Source organism: Lepidochelys kempii, chromosome 4 (genome assembly GCF_965140265.1).
Source record: "Lepidochelys kempii isolate rLepKem1 chromosome 4, rLepKem1.hap2, whole genome shotgun sequence".
Lineage (NCBI taxonomy): Eukaryota > Metazoa > Chordata > Testudines > Cheloniidae > Lepidochelys > Lepidochelys kempii.
The window spans coordinates 67,553,180-67,571,251 of NC_133259.1; the positions used below are offsets into that span (position 1 = coordinate 67,553,180).

Sequence of the window (18,072 nt, forward strand, 5' to 3'; positions counted from 1 at the left end):
TTTGGTGGTGGTAGCGGCCAATCCAAGGACAAAGGGTGGAATATTTTGTACCTTGGGGAAGTTTTGACCTAAGCTGGTAAAGATAAGCTTAGGAGGTTTTTCATGCAGGTCCCCACATCTGTACCCTAGAGTTCAGAGTGGGGGAGGAACCTTGACAGCAACTCCCATCTTTTCATGTGCTGCATATTTATACCTGCTTACTGCATTTTCCACTTCATGCATCTGATGAAGTGGGTTATATCCCATGAAAGCTTATGCCCAAATAAATCTGTTAGTCTCTAAGGTGCCACAAGGACTCCTTGTTGTTTTTATAGCTTGAGTGGCTCTTTCAACACAACATGAGACTAGAGGGCCAAATGCAGTAGCCTTTCACATCTGAAGAGCTGAATTCAAATTAAAAAGAGCAAATTTGAAAGTTTTATAAGTCTCATTCATTCTCTTGAAGAAAATATTTACAACACAAGACACCAACATCCAGAATTCACAAAAAGGCAGAAGAAAGTTCATTCCTACAACACAGATTATATGGTAGGGATTTTTTAGGAAGCTTGTACTTTACCTGTCTATTATTCCTGGATCTATTCACTAGTACTGTCACTTTCACTCTCAAGAAAAATAATAATAATGTAGAAGTAGCTAGTTAATTGGAAACATCTGCACAATCACAATATGACGAGAGTACAGAAAACCCTTCTAGCTAGTTCTTAAGAAAAATATTGCTTCTTTCGACAAACTCCCTGACCCAATATCAGTGAAAATTCAGATTGTGCATTTCCTGTCCAAGTTAATTACCTGACAAAGAATGTAACAAGGTTGCCATAGAGAAATTGAAAAGTGGTGTATTGGCAGGTAAAAATATCCCCTGAATCTGTAAACAATAAATTGTTTTGTATTTAAGCAATTTTCCCTTCATTAATCTGTTAAAACAAGTGTTGGAACACTGTTAATTATTAAAAGTGCCTTCCCCAGCTAATGCGGTTTGTTTTTCTTTCAGTTACAAATCACACAGTATGATGTGCATAAAAGAATTGTTGTATGCATGCAACTCACATGCCACACTGAGGAAGATGCATTTCCTCTTTTAATGTTATTTTTCAATTGAGTTACATGGTTGCAGCAAACAGAGATGTGCAGGTCCAGCAATGAAAATATTCACTATCTAAGGAGTGTTAGGGTACAGTAGCCCATGAATGCTCTTTGTAGATTGTTTGGCCATATTGCAGTTCTGAGAGAGAAATAAGTTTTAATACAATCATAAAATATATATATATACCAGAGACTCAGTTAAGAACAAAAGAATAGCCATAGTGGGTCAGACCAAAGTTCCATCTAGCCCAGTATCCTGTCTTCCAACAGTGGCAAATGCCAGGTGCCCCAGAGGGAATGAACAGAACAGGTAGTCATCAAGAGATCCACCCTGTCGCCCATTCCTAGCTTTGGCAACAGAAGTAAGGGACACCATCCCTGCTCATCCTGGCTAATAGCCACTGGTGGACCTATTCTCCATGAATTTATGTAGTTCTTTTTTGAACTCTGTTATAGCTGTGGCCTTCACAACATCCCCTGGCAAAGAGTTCCACAGGTTGACTGTCCATTGTGTGAAGAAATACTTCCTTTTCTTTGTTTTAAATCTGCTGCCTATTAATTTCATTTGGGGACCTCTAGTTGTTGTGTTATGAGAAGGAGTAAATAACACTTCCTTATTTGCTTTCTCCACACCAGTCATCCTTGGTAGATGAATCCAAATTAATTAGAGCTCATTTAATTAATTAATTAGAGCTCATTTAATTTTTCAAAGATAATGGAAAATCCATGAGTGTCACTTTATAGTTGTTGCCCTATTCTGGACTGCTTTTTTATTTTTGCTCATAGAATCATCAGAATCATAGAATATCAGGGTTGGAAGGGACCTCAGGAAGTCATCTAGTCCAACCCCCTGCTCAAAGCAGGACCAATCCCCAATTTTTGCCTCATATATTTTGCAAACTAGTAGAATTAAAAATTGATAGAAAACTATAACCACCTCTATCATACTCCCCTTGGTTGTCTTTTTCCAAGCTGAAAAGCCCCAGTTTTATTAATCTCTCCTTGTATGGAAGCTGTTCCATGCCCCTAATAATTTCTGTTGCCCTTTTCTGAACCTTTTCCAATTCCAACGTCTCTTTTTGAGATGGGGCAACCACATACACATGCAGTATTCAAGATGTGGGTGTACTAACATATATGACAAACTGTACACGTATCAAACCCAAGCACTCAAGGAGGCGTAGCTTCTAAGCCCTGGAAATATTACTATACTTTTCAAAGCACTCCTGATTGACTGACATACTCAGTTTGCTCCCCTTCTACTCAGCTTATCTACTTTCAATATAGTGGTCATCAGCAACTCAGTTTCCCTTTGCGGGCAGAGTAATTCAAGACAGACACCTTAAATAACCCAGGATTACACTCTGAGCTGGGGTAGGATTTCATTAGAATCTGACTTGGTATTGAATTAATGGCGCCCTTTTTAATACCAATTTGTGCACATGCTACTAAAACATCCACACTCCACAATCAGACCTTGCTTGTCTATCCTACAAAATTAAGTCAACTTTATCTAATTCAACCTCAAGCCTCCAAATTAATTGAGTCAATTGTGCATGGCCACACCATGCTCATTGTCTCGATGGAGTGCATCCTCAGTAGCAGTGCCTGCATCGATGCACAAAGCAGTGCATCATGGGTAGCTATCCAAAAGTGCAACTTGCCGCAGTGTGTTTTGGGAAGTTTGTGCAATGCCTCATGGGACCAAAACATTGCCGCAGGGGAGAATGGGAACATTGCATCGGCATCCCATGATGCACTGTGCTCAATGGCAAACAACCCAGTGGGTTTTGCACCTTAAAACCGACACGTGTATGCCATAACCCCAGAAGCATGGAGCCTGCTCAGTTGTGCACTCTTGCTGTGAGCAACTCAAACACCTTGCGCCTTCTCCTGCAGTATTTCCAGAGCGAAAGTAGGGTCCGCCGCACGAAACATAGTGATGTCCTGCAAGTAGCCCTGCTGCAAGCCATTGGAAAAAAAACAACAATTCACAGTTGCTGCTGGCCATCACAGAGCAGCTGCACTCTGAGCGCTGTTTCTGGTCCCATGAAATGAGCACTCTGGTGGGACCGCATCGTTTTGAGGGTATGGGATGATGAGCAGTGGCTGCAGAACTTTCGAATGCGGAAGGTCACCTTCCAGGAACCTTGTGCAGAGCTTTCCCCCTGCCCTGCAGTTCAGCAACACAAAAATGAAAGCTGCTCTGACAGTGGAGAAGCGAGTGGCAATCGCTATTTGGAAGCTTGCAACACCAGATAGTTACCAGTCAGTGAGGAATCAATTTGGAATAGGAAAATCCACCGTGGAAGCGGCTGTGCTCCAAGTGAGCAGGACCATTAATCAACTTCTGCTATGAAGGGTAGTGAGTCTGGGAAATGTGCAGGACATAGTAAATGTTTTTTCTGTGATGGGATTTCCTAATTATGGTGGGCTGATAGATGACCCGTATATCCCCATCTTCGCACCAGACCACCCTGCCACAGAGTACATTAACTAAAAGGGATATTTTTCAATGGTGTTGCAAGTGCAGGTGGATCACAGGGGGTGTGTCACCGACATCAACATAGGATGGTCAGGAAAGGTTCATGACATGCACATCTTTAGAAACTCGCGACTGTTCAAAAAGCTGCAATCTGGGACTCATTCCAGACCACAAAATGAACATTGACAACGTTGAGATGCGTATAATTATCCTGGGGGACCCAGCCTACCCCTTGCTCCCATGGCTCATGAAGTCATACACCAGCTGTCTGGACAGCAGTAAGGAACTGTTCAACTGTAGGCTCAGCAAGTGCAAAATGGTGGTTGAATGTGCCTTTGGTCATTTGAAAGGGCGCTAGAGAAGTTTACTAACAAGGTTGGACCTTAAGAAAAGAACATCCCCATGGTTATCACTGCCTGCTGTGTGCTCCATAGTATCTGTGAAAAAAGTGGGAAAATTTTCCGCCCGGGTGGGCAGTTGAGAGTGATCGCATGGCAACCATTTTTGAGTGTCCAGACACCAGGGCAATAAGAAGAGCACAAGGGGTGCTCAGTATCCTCAAGGCTTTGAAAAGCTGTTTCAATAATCAGACACAGTTATGTGAACTGCTTGTATGCATTTTGTCTTCCCAAACTTTCACCTACCCTGTATCACTGACCCTGTAAAGCCCACCCCCAAGCCCACTGCTTCTACTAAAAAACAAAAACAAAAAACAAACATTTATTTCTCAAATCTATTTACTTTATTTAACATAAATAAAGAGGGGAAACGGGGAAAAAAGGTAATCTGGAGAAAAGGGGTTGTAAAGGTGGAATGGGAGAAACATTTTCAGCTGTGTAACATAATACCACATTCCAGACCATCAAAGGTCTGTGAATGTTCCTTGTATCCTCCCCCTAAGTTAAGTGAAAGGGACAATGGACTTTTCGCCTATGCCTCAGGGAACACTTGTGGGAGGGTGATTCTGTGCCAGGCGATGCTGGCTGGCTGTCCACCAGGGTATGCAGAGTAACTTTACCCTCCTGCTTCTGTTCCTGCAGTTCAACCAGATGCCTCAACATGTCTGCTTGGTCCCTCATAATCCAAAGCATCTCATCCTGCGCCGCATGCTCTTGCTCATTGGAAGCTTCCTGCTCTCCATCCTCCACACTGTCAGCTCTCTGTCAGCTGTCCTGGAGATGTTCATTATCTTGGTGAACATGTCTTCCCGCGTTCTGTCTCCTTCTAATCAGCGAAAATTTGCTTTCAGGTGTTGATGACATGCCGAAGGACACATTTCCAGCTGTCAGTCATGGGGAAAAAAATAAAATAAAGGAGCCATTGTACATGAATAAAATGTTTCCATAGCAAGGCCATTTTCATTTTTAAAAAACAAACAAACAAAAAACCCTACACCTTACGCTAGGTGCAAGCCATAACAGTCAGAATCGGTAATCATTCATGTGCCGTTTTGCTGCTCCAGCCATGGTGAGTAGGCCCCCTGGGGTCATGGGTGACCGCATTTTTAATGACATTTATGGCAGGCTCATTTCGGGAGCAGAGGTAGCTAGTCAAACAATGGCCCTTCCCCATAGCACCACAGGAAGCTGTTTATGAACGGGGGTGGGGGAAAAGAGAAGGGTGTTCGTGTTTTCACTCCCAAATTGCAGAATCTCTCACGTGGGGCCCCAGTCCCTTATCAGCCACTTTAAACTACTTGCCAACCTATGCCGAGCACAGTAAAGGCATAGTAGCGATCACATGGTTTGGCGATCTGGAATGTGTGTGGGAGGGTCTACATGCCATTTTTTCACTTGTAAGAGCACTTTTAATGAGAACTTTCCCCGTTTCCCCTAGGCGACCCTAAGTGATATCAGTTTCCCGAGGGTAACAGAGACGGAAAGGAAGGAGATGCTGCAAGCGTCTGGGTATAGACCCAGTCCTTATGCTGCTATGCTGTGTATGCCAGCAGAATTAATTCAGGAGTTACACAGAAAAGTGTCCTACTCTGGTGGAAGAAATAAGACTGCCCTGCCCAGAAACCTCCTGCAAAGGACTGCAGAGTACCTTCATGAAAGTTTCCTAGAAATATCCATGGAGGATTCCTGGGCTATCCCAGTCCACAAAAAAAAACAGTCTTTTCTGGCGGCCATCCTCTGCCAGGCTGGAGCAGCCTCTTGTAAGCAGAGAACCACAGCACCTCGCTTTTTCTTCACAGTAAACATGCAATACCACTGAATGTGCATGCCCACTAAAGTTTTACTGGATTTTGATTGTAACTGTATACTCATAAGAGGTGCCTTCCCCAGCATCACGGTTGGCCACCGGGATGTCCTGCAACCTACAGGTCTCCAGCGTTAAAAATATTTCCTGGCTCTCGGGGAGAATGGATCCAGTGCTCGCCTATCTCCCATTCTCCTCCTCTTCCTCATCCACCATATCGTCCTCTTTGTTGTCCCTAGACTCTCTCACCTGTGAGGTGTCCACGTTGCTTGTGGGGGTGCAGGTAGGGTCACCCCCGAGAATCGCATGCAGCTCGTTGTAGAACCGGCATGTGGGGGGTTCAGCACCAGGACGACTGTTCCCCTCTCTTGCCTTCTGGTACGTTTGGCAAAGTTTTTATTTTCACATGGCACTGCTGTGTCCCTCGCACAGCCCTTCTCCCCCATTCCACGAACGATCGTTGCACAGGCATCAGTGTTTCTTCTGCTGGATCGGAGCTCTGCCTGCACAGACTCTTCTCCCCACACAGCGATGAGATCCGCCACCTCCTGTGCAGACCAGGCCGGAGTGTCGTCTTTGGGGCATGTAGTCTCCATCATCAGCTGTGCTCAAACTGGCATGTTCCCAATGCTGATCAGACAGGAAATGGGAAATCAAAAATTCCCAGGGCTTTAGCAAGGGAGGGGCTGTTTCCGGTGTACCTGGCTGCAGTGCAGCAGAGTTGAGAATGATCTCCAGAGGAGCGTTATGAGACACCACCTGGAGGCCAATTAAGTCGAATTACACAACGCCTCGCAGTCGACCCATGAAAACCAAATTAAGCGCTACATCTCTCACAGAGGTGGATTACAGAAGTTGACATTAGAGGCGACTTGGGTCAGCGGAAAGGACCTGGCAGTTTAGACACATACATTAACAGGTTGACTTAAGGCAGCTTCCTTCGACCTAACTTTTCAGTGTAGACCAGGCCTCAGTGTGTTTTGAAAACACCTCTTTAGGGATCCTTACTGTAGCAAAGAATTAGGGAACTGGTAGCTAGACTTAACCGAGTAAAAAGTTCCCTTTACTTTTTGACAGAGTCTAGGAACAGGACTGTTTTCAAAATGCTGTTAATCTAAACCCCATTTCAAATAAAGCAAATTGAAGTTGATACACACTAGGCCACTACTAGAGGATCATCTGCCTTACAGGAAAAACTGTTTCCAGGAACAAAAATTTGCAATAGTGCAAACAAGACAAGACAGATAATCCCAGAACGTACTCTGGGTTGGGCCTGTTTGGAAATTCAGAAATGTGTTCTACGAACATGAGTATCCAGGACCCAATTAAATGTTCATTAAAGTCAGTGAGGGTTCTGGTTGCGTCTCCAAATATTGCAAAACTCAAATTCAATGGGAAAAATTTATTTATTTTAATGACTAAATTATGCAATATGTGCGCCTATTTGAAAAATGTTTTAACCATCCATGGTATGTTGAAAACATGAACAAAAGTCACAGCACAATCCCCTCAACATCTCTCTATAAAACACACTGCCACCATTCATTTATTAAACAAAACCAACTCCCCTATTCTCCAGTTGACAATCTCAGCCCCCAGTCGTGCCCCTCCCCCTCTAAGGGTTAAGTAAAAAGGACGTCTTACAGCATGCCTAGGAGTCTCATGAACTCAGGTGTCAAATATAAAGGGAAGGGTAACCACCTTTCTGTATACAGTGCTATAAAATCCCTCCTGGCCAGAGGCAAAACCCTTTCACCTGTAAAGGGTTAAGAAGCTAAGATAACCTTGCTGGCACCTGACCCAAAATGACCAATGAGGGGACAAGATACTTTCAAATCTGGAGGGGGGGAGAACAAAGGGTGTCTGTCTGTCTGATGCTTTTGCCGGGAAGAGATCAGGAATGCAGACTTACAACTTCTGTTAAGTTAGTAAGTAATCTAGCTAGAAATGCATTAGATTTCCTTTTGCTTAATGGCTGGTAAAATAAGCTGTGCTGGATGGAATGTATATTCCTGTTTTTGTGTCTTTTTGTAACTTAAGGTTTTGCCTAGAGGGATTCTCTACGTTTTGAATCTGATTATCCTGTAAGATATTTACCATCCTGATTTTACAGAGGTGATTCTTTTACCTTTTCTTTAATTAAAATTCTTCTTTTAAGAACTTGATTGATTTTTTCATTGTTCTTAAGATCCAAGGGTTTGGGTCTGTGTTCACCTGTACAAATTGGTGAGGATTCCTATCAAGCCAGGAAAGGGGTGTAGGGCTTGGGGGGAAGACATCTCCAAGTGGGCTCTTTCCCTGTTCTTTGTTTAAAACACTTGGTGGTGGCAGCATACGGTTCCAGGACAAGGCAAAGTTTGAACCTTGGGGAAGTTTTTAACCGAAGCTGGTAAGAATAAGCTTGGGGGTCTTTCATGCAGGTCCCCACATCTGTACCCTAGAGTTCAGAGTGGAGAAGGAACCTTGACATCAGGCTATTTTGGAGTAAGTTGGGGAGCCATTTTCAAAGATGAGAAGGAAAACATTTCACAGAAAACACATTCGGTTATCAGCCCTCTGTCTTTTACAGTAAAGGGGATCAAGCTCAAGTGCCCTCATTTATCACTACTGTGATGGTGTGTCAATGGCAGAGATGGTCTCTCAAGCAGACATGTTTCAAGCCATTTAGTATTTTGTAGGTTAAAAGCACCACCTTAAATCCACCCAGAAACCAACAGGCAGCCAGCACAGATTACAGAGTACTGCTTATATAAGCTTACACTAAGAAGCACCACTTAATAAGCAGGCAGCTGCAAAGCGCACTGATTTTAGTCAGGCAAGGATTTCACCCTATATGTATCTAATTTCAACAAGTAATACAGTCACTATTAAAGACCTGCACAGCTAAAATGGGAGAAAAAGAGGCTTGAGAAACCCCAGGCAGGGGTTTAAAATAATGATTATGGGGAGCAAGGAGCCAATCAGCAGCCATCTCCTTCTGGCTGCCCAACAGGTGGCACAGCATTCATGGACAGAAGGCCCCTTTCATTCTAAAGTGGTCTGGCACCTTGCAGATCTAATCAACTCTCTCATCTGTTAAAATCAGGTAGCATTGTTTGCTACAAATAATTATGAAACAAACCAAACAGCTGTTTTTATAGGGGCACTCACTAGTGACTTAATGTTTTTCTTATTATTTCTAATGCAAAATCATTTTTGGAATTTATATTTTAATCAGATTCTATCACTGTGAGCTGAAACTTGTCATGCAAAGTTTCAGAATCTAGAAATGATGTTTTCCCCTACTCAGTCAAAATTCAGTTTTCCTTGTTGAGTTTGCTGTATGTATACTGCATATTAAAAATAGCTTGCTATGGTTTGGGGGGATTTGTTTTAGAATTAAGAAATGAAATGTAACATTAATTTGTCTAAAGAAATTAGACAGTGATCAAATTTCTACTGGGATTTAATCAAAAAATCAGTTACTGTAACTATCAGTTAAACAATGTTTGTCTATTGTTTATGTAAATGCATATAATACAAATAATCTGAAATGTATTTTCTCCTAGAAACTCTTTACGATACCCCCCGCCCCCATTCTACCTCAATTATTGTGTATAGCTCTCTTCCTCACCTAGATTCCACATTCCATAGCAACTTTCTCATATCCCACCCACCTCATAAACTCAGACTTTAGATGATCATGATGGTCCCTTCTGGCAGTAGTGTGGCCACAGAACTTCACCCACCCACTCCTGCAATACACCCATAACCATTGGCCGAGTTACTTAAGACCTTAAATCATGATTTAAAAAAATTCAAGTTACAGAGAATCCACAATTTACACAAATTTAAAATCTGCAAGTGACCCATGCACCATGCTTCAGAGGAATGCAAAAAATCCCAGGATTTCTGCCAATCTGACCTGGGAGGAAATTCCTTCCCAACCCCTAATATGACAATCAGTTAGACCCCGAGTATGTGGACAAGACCCACTGGCCAGACACCTAGAAAAGAATTAATGTGATTGTCTCTCAACTTCAACTCTCTTAATTGCAAAATGATTTTTAATCACGAAGACTTCATTTAAAATTAACAAAAACACACACACACACACACACACACACATTAAGGAAGAAGCATTTTAAAAAAAAAATAAGCACATTCCTCCGCATTGTCATAGCATCTCTTCCCCTCTAAGTCTCCTCTCTTTCTATCCACCTCTTGTGTGTAACTCTCATTAAAGTCCCTTCACTGTGAACATGCTATTGTAGCTATCAGGAAAGAAGTCTCCGTCTCTAAAGTGCTCTGTTTTAGAAATTCAAAAAGCAAGGTTATAGTCGCTCTCACTCTCCTCCTAGCATGCTTTGGAGCAAAATACAAGAACTGGATTAGATGGACAAGGGAATATGCAGTTGTCTAGTCCTTGTTTTCATACAAGAAGTTTAAGGGTTGAAAATGTCTAATGGCTCGACTGTTTTGTTTGCTGCATCTCACTCAAATGTTCAAAAACCGATCACTGTACTAAAGCATTTTTACAACTCCTCTCCATCCATGCCACCCTCAACCTAAGGACTGTTCTTGCAAACTAAAGAAGGGACTTCCCTACATTAAAGGCTTTCTATACTACAATATAGTAGACAAGCTTGTCAGAGTCCTTTGACAACAGAAAGCATCAATAGGGCTCAACTGTCAACTTTTGAAGTGATTTCCCAAGTCTGAACAATGCCAAAATAGCTCCCAAAACATTTTTATCCAGCAATCTTCATAAACCCGACTCACAGTGGTTGCCCCTAAGGTTCCATTTGGCTTTCTCACCATGATTGCAGAGAGATGCTGTGGAGCATGCTCAGTGCAGGTGGAGTGTCCAAAATATTCAGCAGCAAACCTCTGGCAAGATCTACTGAGCATAATTAAGACTACAAATATTGATTCTCAATTGTTTATAACTCAGCAAAATCTGAATGGATTTTTTACAAGGACAGCTAAAGCATCTAACTCTAGACCCGTCCTCCTTCCAAGTTCCTCTGCAGAGTGCCCCAAGGGTCGGTCCTGGGGCCGGTTTTGTTCAATATCTTTATTAATGATCTGGAGGAGGATGTGGATTGCACCCTCAGCAAGTTTGCAGATGAAAAACTGGAAGGAGTGGTAGATATGCTGGAGGGTAAGGATAGGATACAGAGGGAACTAGACAAATTAGGGGATTGGGCCAAAAGAAATCTGATGAGGTTCAACAAAGACAAGTGCAGAGTCCTGCACTTAGGACAGAAGAATCCCATGCATCACTACAGACTAAGGACTGCATGGCTAGGCAGCAGTTCTGCAGAAAAGGACCTAGGGGTTACAGTGGACGAGGTGCTGGATATGAGTCAACAGTGTGCCCTTGTTGCCAAGAAGGCAAACGGCATTTTGGGCTGTATAAGTACGGGCATTGCCAGCAGATCGAGGGACATAATTGTTCCCCTCTATTCAACATTGGTGAGGCCTCATCTGGAGGACTGTGTCCAGTTTTGGGACCCACACTACAAGAAGGATGTGAAAAAATTGGAAAATGTCCAGTGGAGGGCAACAAAAATGATTAGGGGACTGGAATACATGACTTATGAGGAGAGGCTGAGGAAACTGGGATTATGTAGTCTGCAGAAGAGAAGAATGAGGGGGGATTTGATAGCTGCTTTCAACTACCTGAAAGGCGGTTCCAAAGAGGATGAATCTAGACTGTTCTCGGTGGTAGCAGTTGAGACCATTACTCCTTGTTCTGTCAAGTTGCCATGGGGGAGGTTTAGGTTGGATATCAGGAAAAACTTTTTCACTAGGAAAGTGGTGAAACACTGGAATGTGTTACCTAGGGAGGTGGTAGAATCTCCTTCCTTTGAGGTTTTTAAGGTCAGGCTTGGCAAAGCCCTGGCTGGGATGATTTAGTTGGGATTTGTCCTGCTTTGAGCAGGGGGTTGGACTAGATGACCTCCTGAGATCCCTGATATTCTATGATTCTATGAAATCATGGAAGTGTTTGACCTCTATAAAATTTATAATAAAAAAAACAAAAAAAAACCCTTGACAAATATTTATAATGGGAAGTGTTAAACAACCTTACATAGGTTACTATTGCCCTCCCATTATTTTCTCCAGCATTTTCTCCATATTTTCTCCTAATAAATAATTAGTTACAATAATTGTGGATATAATAATTGGAATGCTACCTTTCCCATTGTGGTCCTGTTTTAAATCTACCAGAGTAACACCAAAAAGACTTCACAATTTCATAAAGGTTTAGAGTTATTATTTTTAAAAAGGAATATTATACATTTTAAAGCATTTACAATGGTAATACATTTTTAATAGGATAATTTCTTACCTTGATCAAATGGTTTACCCGGACTCCATGTGCGGAAATAATAATCCTGGAAGGGGAAAAACAGCCTACATTTAACATGACATAAGAAATCAATGCATACATACAAAAAAGGAATGCAAAATGCAGAAGATATATATACAAACCTCTACTTCCTGCAAGGGGCAAGCAATAAAAAAAAAAAAGTTATAGTTATCAAAACAGAACACACTGCTTGCTTGGAATAGAAAGCAAGCATACAATACAATTCACATGCCATGTCAAGCATTAACTGAAACAGATGATGTATACTATTATGAAAAGCAAGAAAATACAATAGCCATGTGCAGGTTTTACTTCTGCTTATAACATGTTACAGTAATTATGATGTGAATCTAAAATATGTTTCTATAATGTTAACAAACAAGCTTATTGAATAAAATAAACCAGAATGTTACATTAATACTGAACTTGTCTAAAGCTAAGTTCTCAAGTTATCATGAATAAAAAAGTAGTCTATAACAAACATTTCCAAATTATATAGGAGTTGTACATAGAGATTTTTCTCCAAGAATATACCAATCACTCAATACTCTCAAGCACTCCATTTCCATTTAACAAATAATCAGCCTAACCATTAAGACTGACTCCTGATTAAATCATGTATTTGCCTATGTGCATGAGAATAAAAACTAATATTCAAACATCTTTATTGTAAAACTTTAAGATGTTTAGTAATAAATAAAAAATTTGCAACTGTAGTAGGAAGAGAGCCTGAGACATAAGCCCTGTATCATAGGTCTGGTATGAGGCAGAACCTGCTTACAGAATTTGGCAAGAACAAGGCTGATATTGCAAAAATACACATTTCTAAGAAGTGCTAGCCACAGAGAACTCACACAAACATCCTGATATTAAGTGGTACCAGAACATCCCAATATCGAGGATGGTACAAAAACGTTCCCCAAGAATAAAAGAAACACATTGACCCTTCCTAAAAAGATAAGGTCAGGATGATAGTATACAATAAAAACGTTTTAATTAAACCATCATGTACAAGGTAATGGGTAATAATTAGCCACATTAGGGGGCAGTAACTAACTATGTTAGAGAGGCAGTACTAACTTGTTTGTATCAGGGTATAAAGATGTATTTCAGAGGAAGTATTTTTCTTTGGCCTAGGGAGAAACGGAAAGTTCTGCCATTCACTCAGCTGGTTCATTGTTACAGGCATACATGTATTAGCGGTCCGGTAAAGTCTGCGGAATACTAGTACCGTGCTTTGTCAGCAATAAACCTGGCTAGGTGCCTTTGTACCTTAATGAATCTTGTGGTAATTGGGCGGTTCACTCAAGGTCTGCCATACCAGCTGTTTGCCCTGGGCTGGGGCAGCACAGAGAGGAAACACACACATGCAGCCAAACATCTAACCACAACAACAATACATACCAATAGCTTAATTCTTTGATGTACCCACTGACACTAGAGATACAAGATGAAGACTGGGAAAACTGATGGAATCTCAAATATATTCAATTCTACTTTATGCCTTTTCTAGAATAATCTCAAATAGATTTTACTGGACATCAGAACGTCTACATAAAGTTTATTTACTATGATTAATTAATTGGATAAATTACCAACCAGCAACTCTATTTCCCCCCCCCCCTTTTTTAATAAACAAAAAACTACAAAAGCTTGGTCAGATCTTTTCATAACACTGGAAATAAAGAGACATGCCTTTACCCAGAAGTTTCTGTGCTGAGATCCTCTAGCAAACACCAAGCAATGGGTACTGAAATCTCAGAGGCAAAATGTACATTACAACTGTCCATATGTTCATGATAAGTTAAAGAGTTATCAAATACAGCTTTAAGGGAGAAAATATATTTGCATAGGTGAGGAAATAGTGAAAAATACACTAAAATTTGGTTTCACATAGATGCAAAAAAGCGGTTGTAGTATAAAACAGATCTTTCATGCATGGTGTTAATAAAACTTATTTTTACAATACATTTGTATCATATACACTGAGTTCATGATCCTATGCTGAGCCATGCCAACCTTGGAAAGGGAAAAAAAAAAAAAGAGAACAGAACCTTAAAGTGGGAAGCACTCCTCTACCCTAATGTTGATGGCTGTGACTGTTGTACAAGTTAACAGTCTCTGCACTGTAGTATACTTTTGTTTGCCTGCCTTTGTTCCATTCTTGAAAAAAAATACAGCAATATAAAATGGAAGAAAATAAAACAAAGTTATAAAAGCTTATGAAAGCTGAACAGAAATGATAAATGATACTTGTTTTTCTGGTTGTATTCCTCCTTATCAAAGTGTGGATTCTCTATTTTCTGTCTATATCAGGGATCTCAAACTCGAATCACCACGAGGACTAGTACATTGGCCCGAGGGCCGCATCACTGACACCCCCCCACCGCTGCTCCGCCCCCACTCCACCCCTTCCATGAGGCCCCGCCCCCCCTGCCTCTTCCCACCCCTTCCCCACTCCAATCCAAACCCTTCCCCAAAGTCCCCACTCCAACTCCGCCCCCTCCCTGCCCCTATTCCAACCCCTTCCCCAAATCCCCGCCCGGCCCCGCCTCTTCTCCGCTTCCTCCCCTGAGCGCACAGCTCCCTGCTCCTCCCCCCTGGAAAGTGCTCAGCGCCTGGAGGTAGGCAGAGGAGTGGGGACACAGCACGCTGGGGGGAGGGGAGCTTGGCGAGCTGCCGAAAATAACCCCACGGGCCATGTGTTGAGAGCCTTGGTCTATATAATGTTCATTATAAAAGTTGAAGGAGTACTCAATGCACATGATGATCAATGAATCAGCTGAACAGAGGAATACATATAACAAACTTTAAGTATATCATTTCTGTGATTAACTTGTAACATATCAGGCTGGTGAGACTGCAACTTAGTTTCCCTTCAATTCTTCAACAGAAAACTTGGACCCCTGAAGTCAAGGGGAGTTTTGCCAATGAGTTCAGTGAGGCCAGAATTTCATCCTTAGTGTTGCATCTTACAGTTTATTCAATAAGTCTCCGATCAGACATACATGGGTGGACCTTTGTGCTGTGCCACATTAACTTCAAATAGGTTCAGCTGTGTGGAGCTAGGGCCTAGCATATTAGGAAAGTTCCAGAAGTCAAAAGTAATTTTGTAGGTAATGTTACATTAAAAGAAAAATCTGAATAAGGTGCTAAAAATCTAAGAGCTAAAAATCAGTCTTTTCCAATTTAAAATTGCTGTGGGGCTATATGGTATATTTATGTGTATATATTTTACATAATACACACACACACACTAACAAAATGGTGTGTGTTCAAGGCTTTTTTTTCATTTTTCTTTCTTTTATTTCTATGGTCTTCAAAGGTAAATTATTTAAAAAAATTAACTTCCATCATTTATTTTCTGTATCTGATGCATTTTGTTAGCTATGATAAGACACAGTACTGACAAAAATAAATAAATAAAAAGTTTAAAAACTCCTCTTTTCTGAAATGCCTAAAATATTTACACCATTTTATGGACAGTCCACTGACTGTCAGATTTTTTTTAAAAATGAGAAATAAGATACTTTGTGTTCTGCAAACATGAACATGTGAGTTATCTTATTTGCTGTTGCTTTCATTCATATACAATGTATATTAAATACAGTTGACTTTTGGCGATGGGAAAGGAAGACATTCTCAATCTGCATATCTGAAATTTTGTTTGCTAATTTGATATTTGCTAATGTAATCATTATAAAAGCAGAAAAAATGTCTGATGAAAGTGCTCATAAAAAGCAACACAAAACATATTACTAGCAGCATTTTTATTTATTTTTTTCTGTACACACTGCTTTACACCTGAAGGAATAAATGACATGGTAAACTAACTGGTATTTTCTTTTTATGAATCTCCACTTTATTGTAATACATTTAATTGAAAATTTGGTTGGATTCAGATAATATTTTTACTACTAAGGTGCTGAAAAAACAGAATGGATTATAATTAAGAAAATGCTCTATTCTGAAAAAGCAGACAAATGGAAGCAATTATGATTGCTACTTGTATGTTAACACTAACACCCAACTATTTCCCTAGAACATGGAACCCTAACGTTAATCCAGAGAAACAGCAAAATACCCAAAATATATCAAGTCAACCATCTCAATCATACAACTGAATGAGTGCAGATTACCTATGCTTTTCTTTACAGTAAGTGGTAACACAGCAATTTCAACTACAGTAAATAATTAAGGAAGGGCATTTGTGCCAAAACATACCTCAGAAGTAGAAAACTTGTAAAAAGTTAACTTGTTAGCCAAAAACCTTATTTTTCCTAAAGTAAACTATATGTGGTTCCAACCTACTAGAGTATATTCCATTGATATAATATACCTTTATTGCTTTTCCAAACCAATTGTCACCAAAACAACCCTTACTTAAACACAAAATCCATTTTAAAATGGACATTTTTACAAGAAGGCCTATGTGCCCTAAACACAAAATAAAAATGTTAACTAGTTATTAGATGAAGATTTTTGGTACTTGCTCAGTAAGTAGGAGTTCAACAAATATTTCATTGTTCCTAAAACTTGTAGTGTCAATCATCTTTATAATACTTTGACATGCTAGTCTTTTCAGAAATATTGCTTCCACCAAGAAGATTCTACATACTATAAAATTCAATGTGCTACTCAGTCAGCAAGAAAATATAATTTACTAAATCTCATTATTTCATAACTTTAATATAGTATAAAACTATAAATGGTCACACATATGGTTCATGTCTATAGCGAAGGTTGGCGATAATTATCTTAGGATTCTTCCTAACCACAGTGTCCCCAGATAAGCTGTATATGCCAGAAGCTAATTTCTCAGGATTTTGGATCCAAGAATGAAATTAGATGAAGATACAGCCTCTTTCTTTCTTGGTTGTCTTGTTCTTGTCCCTACATACCCCGAGCACATACAGGTGCAAGGTGAGGTCAGTTCTGAAACATGTCTGAGATTGCATTGTTTTTCCATCAGACACCTAGAGGATGTGTGTTTTCACAGTGACAATCTCACTGAAACTGAAAGTGACACCTCCACAATTCTCTAAATTCCCATATACTGAAGATGACATACACTACCCATATTAGCCATAACTTTATAGACTTCAGTGGGACGACTAACATTCTTAAGAAGTTAGGGACCTGCTTAAGTACCTTGCTGAATCAGGATCATCCTGATCTGGTGATCCTACAAATAGAAGTTTCTCTAAAATAAGTGTTTAACTGTAGGATGAAACCAATATATTTTGGGGCATTTCCCAAATGGCTTATCCTATTCAAAATGAACTATCCATTTAGGGTTAAACAAAAAACAAAACAAAAACAAAAAACCTAGATAAGTTCATGGAGGATAGGTCCATCAATGGCTATTAGACAGGATGGGCAGGGATGGTGTCCCTAACCCCTGTTTGCCAGAAGTTGAGAATGAGCGACTGGGTATGGATCACTTGATGATTACCTGTTGTGTTCATTCCCTCTGGGGCACCTGGCATTAGCCACTGTTGGAAGAGAGGACACTCAGCTAGATAGACTTTTGGTCTGACCCAGTATGGATGTTTTTATGTTCTTAAGTGATTTGATAATCAGATGGCCTTAACGAAAGTGTCTAAAAAAGGCAAAAAGCAGCTAACCAGATCATAAGGAAAGCATGTTCCTGCTCAATTCACTGTGGCTTGAAGGTACGGCAAGGCAGATAAAATAACTCCCTATGCTCTGCCAATTGGCCCATGGGAGAAAAAAATCCTTCCTGACTCCCTGAACAGGCAATCAGTCAGACCTGCAGCATCTGTCAGGCCAGATTCCCATTCCTGGTTCAGGTGGGTAGAGTGATCTGCTGGAACAGAGCCAAAAGAGGCTCCACATGGCCCCTGTACTAGGCTAAATCCTACAAGCTGAAGAATGCTGGCTAATCAGCACCTCTCTCTACGAGCTAGACAATGGATGC

At 40.7% G+C, this 18,072-nt stretch overlaps 1 protein-coding gene across 2 annotated transcripts in view; it reads right to left on the reverse strand.

Annotated features, from left to right (window-relative positions):
* The window catches only part of SPOCK3 (SPARC (osteonectin), cwcv and kazal like domains proteoglycan 3), a 389,193-nt gene that overhangs the window by 239,791 nt on the left and 131,330 nt on the right, over positions 1–18,072 (reverse strand). For both annotated transcript variants that reach the window (XM_073341561.1, XM_073341560.1), the window contains exon 3: positions 12,111–12,156. In XM_073341561.1, the coding sequence (XP_073197662.1) occupies positions 12,111–12,156 (46 nt within the window). The remainder of the gene's footprint in view (positions 1–12,110; positions 12,157–18,072) is intronic.